Consider the following 8,368-nt stretch of genomic DNA (forward strand, 5'->3'; position numbering starts at 1 on the left):
CCTCCCAAGTAGCTGGGACCACAGGCGCCCGCCACAGTGCCTGGCTATTTTTTGGTTGCAGCCATTATTGTTGTTTGGTGGGCCCGGGCTGGATTCGAACCTGCCACCTTAGGTGTATGTGGCTGGCGCCTTAGCCGCTTGAGCCACAGGCGCCGAGCCTATCTGGGAGATATTTAAGAGACATTATTGACAGGATGTGGTGGGATAGCCTAGGAAAATGGAGGAATCAACAGATTTCTGACCTGGTGGATAATGGAGCCCTTTATTAGACAGGTAAAAACAGTAAAAGACAGTGGGAAACACATTTGAAGGGAAGATGATGAGATCCTGAGTATAGCTTGGAAGATGTTAAATGGGGTGTACTGTGAGACGTCCCCTCAGAGGCACCTGCCAGGCAGCTGAGTGGACGTACAGGACTGCCTTTGGAAGAGACAGTTGGGTTCTGGGTACAGATGTGAAAGTTATCAGCATAGGGATAGATGGTGGCTGAGAAGCAGCAGGTAGAGAGAGAGAGGAAGAAACTGTGATGCCAGTGCCATAGGCTGTTGGGAAGTAAGGGAAAAAAAATGTGAGATATACCCCATTATAGTTTAGTAACCAGAGCTGACTGGTAACCTCCAAGGGGACAATTTCAGAGAGGTGGTGGGAGCAAAGGCGAGATAGACAACAGAGCCTGCTGGATACTCAGCAAACCCAGTTCCTCCTCCTCTGAGCACTTGGCTAAATCTCATTTCCCAACTTTCCTTATCGCTGGATGAGGCCACATGACTGTGTTCTGGCCAATGATCTGTGGGGGAAATGATGCACTGTCATCTCCAGAACATGGCTCCTCACCCCAAACCCCATGGACCCTCTCCTCCCCAGCCTCCCAGCCAGAGTTGAGGACCTAGGGGACTGCAAGGCCTTGAGGGCACAGCGCAAATGGGAGCCAGGGGACTACGGACGATGATGTGGAGCCAGGGGACTATATGCTGTCCAGCTGGACAAGGCTGAAGGAAAATCAGCCACGGACACCCTAAGGTTAGCAGCAGGACAGAACAGCTAATATAACAGCAGTGACTGCAAGGGTCAGAACAAGTCATCAAAAAGTCAGGGCAACTAGAAGTACCCACAAGCCTGGAGAACATGGAAGTTCTGCAGGCCAAGTTGAGACCCATCACTCCCTGTAAGGCCAGAAAGCGCTGGAGTTGAACGTCAGCAGCTGCAAAATATCTGCTTGTATAAGGCATTGCCTGGCTCTGAGTCCACTGGCAGAGACTGGCTGCTCACCTGGACTGTGCAGTCGTAGCCAGCCTTGTGAGCTGCTCACAGGACACGCCGCATTAGACACCAGCAAGCAGGACCCCACTTATCTCTTTGTTGCATGGCTTCAGCCTCAGAGGATCAGGAGTGAGCCCATTTGAGGTCAGTCTGGTTCTGCTCACCCATGGATAACCTTGAGTAAGTCCTCCCGCCTGCTCCCTTCCCCCCCCAACTACACCTGAGCCCCTCATTTGCAAAGAACAGGGGTAGGAATAGATCATTCGAATGTCTCTTAAAATCTTAAGATTAAGGCTCAGCGCCTGTGGCTCAAGTGGCTAAGGCACCAGCTACCTACACCTAAGGTGGCAGGTTCAAATCCAGCCCGGGCCTGCCAAAAACAACGATGGCTGCAACAACAACAAAAAAAAAATCTTAAGATTAAAACCTGCATCATTTCCCTGAAAGAGCAACTTTCAGGCAGCTTTTTGCCCCTGAGCTCCCAGCAGGCATGAGCCCCATTCTCTTAACGGCAGCCTCCCAAAGCCTCTAACCAGAAAAATGTTGCAGCCTATCGCCTGTGTGTGAAGGTCTTCCTGAGAGGACCAGGCAGACCTCCAATAGGAAGGGGAACTCTTCTCAGGAATGGGCAGGCTTTCAGGGAGTAGCTGGTATTAATATTTGTATGGAGTCAGCAAGTCCTTCACCCCTGGAGGGGCCACATCTATTATATTTTTCTTTCTTTTCTAACCATCTACATTTACAAAACACTTCCCTTTCTGTTCTCATTTCTTGTTCCCTTTACCATGGGATGGCTCCACCCTCCAGAGCCACCTCTCTTCTAGGGAAAAAGAGAATTGGAGGAGAATGGGGAATGTCTCCCCAATTTGTTTTCCTTGGTAGGCCCAACTTCACCCTGGCTTGGTCCTGTTTTTCTTGAAAGAAGTAAATTAGACAGACAGGACTTTTGAAGGGAAATTCCTCCTCTTCTCACCTACCCAAATATTTGTTTGTTTAAATTAAATAAGAGACAGATCTTCCCCCGCTCAATTGTGATTCAGCCTAATATGTAAAGTTTTTCCTCTGCTGTGCCTACTTACGGAATAGGGGGTGACCTGGGAGTGTACAGATCGGTTGAGAAAACCAAGCATGGGTGAAAGCTGATTGAGATGGAGGGCTATGCAAAGCATTAAACAAACACAGGTCCTGTTCAAACCCAGCATGAACCTCAGTGACTTCTGAAAGCCTAAGAGTTACAGTCACATTGGCCAGTGTTCTGCCACATCCACTAGCAGTCTCTCTCCCATCTACAATAGATGTAGCTGTCAGTGAGGCACCAGGCAAGGAGGCAAAACCATGAGTCACAAACAACATAAGGAGGGACAGAAGATGACCTTTCCAGGAAGAGGAAATACATTATGCCTCTAAATTCCAAGAACTTGGAGAAAGGAGAGAAAATAATCATCTTTATTATCTAAATTCTAGAGGACATGATTCTGCATGATAGCAGAACCTACGAGCAGACAGAGTGGATGAAAAGTCACTCCTGAGGGTAGCTTTCCTGACATATCTGCCCACGCACTCTGGGAGTCGGGCACTGTGGGTGCTGTGCTGTGTCCAGTCTGCAGGAACACAGCCGGCCCCAGAGCTCCCAGGAGGAGGCCCAGCCTCAGGTCCCCGTGTACACAGCAGAATTAGATCAGCCATGGCTCCTCGCTGGGCAGCAGAGTATTGTCGGGGCTTCATCGGGGCAGGCAGCCCGCCACGGGGTCCGGCCGCGGAGGCACCGGCACAAAGTTCATGGGGCAGAGCAGCAGCGGGCATATCTTCTCATGCTCCCTCAGCGCCTCGGTCAGGTACTTCAGCTCCTCCGTCAGCTTCCCAATCTCTCTCCGCAGCACCGTGTTTTCTTGCTCCAGGCACTCATATTCCTGGGAAGACAGAGAATGGGCAACATTGGTTCTGAAATTGTATTCCCTCTCTCGGTCCTCCCAGAAGCTCTAACCTGCCCGGCGATATTCAGCTCTTGCTCAGTAAGCTGTGTCATTATGCGCGTCCCCTCCACTACTCGGACTTGTTTATTTGCTTAATGTCTCTCTCCTCTCACTAGGATAAAAGAATCACCAGGGCAGGGCTTTGTTTTATGAATCGATTTTATTGCGGTAGAATTTACATAAAATAAAATGCATCAGTTTTAAGTGCATAATTCAATGAGTTTTGACAGACGCATCCCTACGCAGATCAATGTACAGAACCAGAATGTTTCCATCGCTGCAAAAGTTCCCTCATGCCCCTTTTCAGTCAGTCCCCTCAACTGCTAATCCGCTTCCTGAAGGTGTTGGTCGGGTTCACAGCTATATCCCCAGCACCTAGGACTGTACTTGGAATCCAACAAATGTTTGTCGCTTGCACAAATAAATGAATGAAAACATCCCTTGCCTTGGTTTTGCTTCAGTACTTATCTGTTAAATCTCTACTATATCAGGGTTTACAGCAGCTTAGAATTGGAGGGGATCACAGAGACCCAAACCACACAATGTAGAAACCTTCCCCATATAATTCTAACTCAGACATCTAACTTGTGCTGGGCACTCCCTCCTTCTAAAGACAGTCTTTGTCATTTCTGAGCTGCTCTGTTAGAAAACTCCTCTTTGGCTCAGTGCCTGTAGCTCAGCAGCTAGAGCACCAACCACATACACCAGCCCTGGCAGGTTCCAACCCGGCCCAGAGCCTGCCAGACAACAATGGTAACTACACTAAAAAAATAGCCAGGCACAGGGGGCAGGTGCCTGTAGTCCCAGCCACTGGGAGGCTAAGGCAAGAGGATCGCTGAAGTCTAAGAGTTTGAGGTTGCTGTAAGCTGTGACGCCATGGCACTCTACCGAGGAGGACATAATGAGACTCTGTCTCCAAAAAAAGAAAGAAAAAAAAGAAAACAAAACTCCTCTTTGTACTGATCTAAAATCTCCCTATCCTTCAGACCCACCTGTGGGCTTGGTTGTATCTACTGGAACCACAAAGAGTAAATCCAATACTATTTGCAACACCACAGTTCTTGAAATGTTAGGAGACAGCCCTGCACCACTTCCCCTTAGGTGTTCTCTGAGCCCAATTCTCTTAGGTCCTCTGAGTTCCCTGTGTCAAAATTTGCAGCCCCTCTGCCCTCCTGGAGGTCACCCCGACACACTCTAATTTTCCATAACCTCTGAGAAAATGCCACTCCCCAAGTGCAATGCATGATTCTGGGACCTTGTAAAGGGGAAGCGCATGGAGGTGGTCTCCTATGTGGCCTCCCACTGAATTTCACTCTGTTCATCTGGACATCTTGAGCTCAGCAAAATGTTTTTGGAATCTTGATTGTGTCACCTCATGGACGTGTGGTCCCACACAATTTCAAGCCACCTACTACCTTGATGGACAGGTCTTCCTTTTCTTCATCCAAGTCATTAATAAGTTATACAAAACATAGCCAATAGCAGACCCTCTCTAGACTGGCAATCTTATTTAAATCTTGCTGAAATGTTGTTTTCATTCATTTCTAGCTTCCCAGATAGGCTTTGTTGTCCCATGCACACCATGCCTTTTCCGAGCTAGGGATATAATCTTAATACCCATCACACTTTCTCTCTTATTAGTAATTTTTAAGAAATATCACTAAAGAAGTCCACTCTTTTTATAGCCCCTGAAGACACATGCAAATTCTCAACCCTGCTGCTTGGCAATGCAGTTCTCAACTGGACTGCCTTCTTCCTTTTCTGTGTGGGCCCAGTGCAAGCCCCACTCAGGAAGGTTTCCCTGATCACAGCACCTACAGGAAGCACATATTTTACTACCTGTTCTGTTCAGTCTTGTATCATGATCAATCTCACTCATATTAAATAGTGTCTCTCTCCACTGATCATAAATGTATAGCCCCCAGCAGCTTCTGCTACCTTCTGTGGTCCCCTTGTCTGATGGCCTATAGGACCATCATCTATCTGCTCAGTGGCACCCCTGCCTTCATCCTTTGATTTCCTTTTTTACCCCTTCTTCCCCTCCCTCCTCCTCTGGCACCCTCTTGCTTGTTAGAACTGAGGGATCCAGGGGGCTACATGCAGAGTCCATGGAGCCACTCCCCAGACAGGGCTGGAACACTCTCCAGGGCAGAAGGCCTGTTCACACCTTCTCCCTGCAGGTTGCCCTGGTCAGTCTGGCTTCACTGGGGCATGGGCCTCATTCTGCCTTCAGACCTCCTCCCTGCCTCCTCAGGCTCTCCTCTGACCTCTGACAAATTCTAGTCCTGGAGTTGGAATTCAGGGTACAAACCCAGTAAAAAGCCCTCCATGGGCAAGGGGTGGGTCTGGATGGGAGGATGGGGAAGGAGGCTTGGGCATCGAGGAAGCCTGCAGGCAGCAGAAGGGAGAGAGGCCACATGTGCATACGACACACACCCCACCCTGCAACTGGAAAGGTCCTCTGCTTTCAAATGAAATAAGAGAGTGGATCTGAATGGTTCCAGCAAACTAAGCTTGTAACTAGATTCCAAAGAATAGAAAGCTCTCTTCTTTGGGGAGAATATGCCAAACTGCCTTTCCACAACTACTGACACTCTGAGCTTTGTGTCCGGAAGCTGCCACGAAGAGCCCTGAGGCCTGATGCCTTCCTGATACCACTGCATTCTCTACACCCCAGCTCAAAGAGTCTTCAGAGCTGCCATCACAGGCCACCAAGCAGGAAAGGGATTTTATTCTTTGGATTTAAGTGTTGCTCATAAATCTGCTGAGGGACTTTAAGCTGAGAGAATAAAAAGAAGAGGCAAAGTTAAATCTGGTAAGACCCGCTCTCTAAAATTGAAAAGAAGAGTAGAGAGAGAAGGGAAAAAGGCCAGAGAACACAAATGGGAACCAAGGGGAAAGAAGGAAACCCACTCCACGCTGAGAAGAAATTACTGGATTTAACGCAAACAATAAATAAGTACAGAATGTTAAACCCTTTGTTACTTCTAGAGAGACAATCAGTCTAGTTCAAATCCTGCGGAGTTTCGACTCCTTTGCTGCAGGGAGGTCTGTGGTTACTGCGCGGCCTTCTGTGGGTATTGTGCGGGACACAGTTTTAGAGCAGAGATCTAAAAATTGGAGGTGGTGAAATCACTGCAAATCCCAGGTCTGCCTCAGAAATTACACTGCCTAGGGCAGTTTTGACAATTTCCAGGGGACATTTGTCAGCATCTGGAGAGAGTTTTGGTTGTCACGGTTAGGGGTTGAGGGGGTCCTACTACATCCAGTGGGTAGAGGCAGGGATGCCGCTCGATGTCCTGCAGAGCACAGGACAGCCCCACCCGCCAGCCTCCAAATGTCAGCAGTGCTGAGGCTGAGAAACCCTGCTCTGGGCATCTGAGAGTGGCTGCCCGGGGATTGATTGAGGAGCTGTCTTGGGAGGTACTCAGGGTCCTGGATGCCTCTGAGGTAGAAGACAGGGTCAGGGACTGGTAAAGAAGTTGATGTGGGTACCCCAGACCAGAGATGACAATTCAGGAGGGAAGGACAGATGGGGTAGGCAAAGGCATTGGAACAGTACCAGCCACTCCCAGACCCCAGTTAACCAGTTAGAAAACTGAAACTGAAAGGTACAGAGACTTTTCCAAGGTCACACAGACTTTGGATGTGATCCCTGACTGCAAGGTCAATTGCCATTCTCATGCAACATCATCAATTCTGCTTTCGGAGGCTGTGCCTAGGCCTGAATTTCCCCATGGTGATTGCCAGAAGTAAGGCCATAAGAGCTTACTATTTTACACTATTCCCACGCCTTAGGTAATACACTTCCCAGCAGAAAAGTTGTGTCACCAACAAGGGCTGGACACAGGAGTGTCATAATCAGTTTCTAAATCAAGTACTGACGTAAAACATTGTCTTGGAACAAACAATACCTGAAAAAAACGTGGCAACACATACTACCACCGTATTTCCCAAGTCATTTGTCAGTTTGTGACATTTGGGGCTCTTGAGGATGGCACTGCTGCTTTCCTTTTCTGACTCAAAATTCTTTCTCAGTCTTACACCTGTGGGTGCCTGGTCGAACCAGTCTGACCCACTTCCGAGCCACTTTTCAGCTTCTCTTAGAGACCTTGACTGTTCACTTGGGCTCTGATTCGTAAATGTGGACCCAGGCACGCACCTAACGTTCAGAGATGAATGGAGGTCAAAATCCCCAGGAGAGGTGTAAGCAGGCTAAAGAGATGACCTGCCACCCACCATGAACACAGAGGTGCACAGACCTGAAACTGCAGTCTCACCTCTGCTACGCTGCCCTGAGTGACGGGAGCTCTTCCCTGAAAGGTCCCCTCCTCCCCTCCTGGAGGTCCTGCTTCATGGGCAGTCCTCCAGAGGGCAGGGGGGTGGCACAGAAACTCAGAAGAGCTGGAGCTGGAGGAGGTTTTTCAGTGTTGTGGGCGACAGAGGCTCAGGAAGAAGTGGGATGTCTCAGTGGGGTGGAGGGACTGAAAAGTAGGAATTTTAAACAAGACTTGCTCTGAGTCTAAATAGTCCCCCTCATGCCATTCAGCAAAGCAAAGTAAAGCAAGTAAAGAGCTGGAGTCACGTGGAGGTATTTAGGAATTCTACCCCATGGGGTGGGGCAGAGGGGCAAATGAGTAAAGCCCTTCTGATGGGCTACTCTCTCCAGGGAGGTGACTGTTTTCTAGGCCCCGCAGTGCCTCCCAGTGAGCTGGCCTCACTCCAGCTTTGCAGACGTTTCCACGAATGGTGTCATGGCCTGCGAGCCCCAAGGGTCCCAAGTGGCTATTTGCTGTGATAGATAGCAGTGTGCTAGGCATTCTGCACACAACTCACCAGAGCACAGTAAAAATGATCTTTACCCATTTTTTTTTTTTTGGCTGGGGCCAGGTTTGAACCCACTACCTCCGGTATATGGGACCATGCTCTACTCCTTTGAGCCACAGACACCATCCCCATTTTTTTTTTTTGAGACTCACTCCATCACCCTGGTTAGAGTACAGTGGCATCACAGCTCAAAGCAACCTCAAACTCTTGGGCTCAAGCAATCCTCTTGCCTCAGCCTCCCGAGTAGCTGGGATTACAGGCACCTGCAACAATGCCCAGCTGGTTTTTCTATTTTTTTTTTTTTTTTT

The 8,368-nt window shown here is 48.9% G+C and overlaps 1 protein-coding gene across 1 annotated transcript in view; it reads right to left on the reverse strand.

Annotated features, from left to right (window-relative positions):
- Positions 1-2,726: 2,726 nt before the first annotated feature.
- The window catches only part of BATF3 (basic leucine zipper ATF-like transcription factor 3), a 13,313-nt gene continuing 7,671 nt past the window's right edge, over positions 2,727-8,368 (reverse strand). Inside the window, exon 3 of the mRNA XM_023519500.1 lies at positions 2,727-3,170. Coding sequence (XP_023375268.1) covers positions 2,982-3,170 — 189 coding nt within the window. The 3' untranslated portion in view covers positions 2,727-2,981. The remainder of the gene's footprint in view (positions 3,171-8,368) is intronic.

This window comes from Otolemur garnettii, unplaced genomic scaffold, assembly GCF_000181295.1.
Source record: "Otolemur garnettii isolate 467f Iridium unplaced genomic scaffold, OtoGar3 scaffold00178, whole genome shotgun sequence".
Taxonomy (NCBI): Eukaryota; Metazoa; Chordata; class Mammalia; order Primates; family Galagidae; genus Otolemur; species Otolemur garnettii.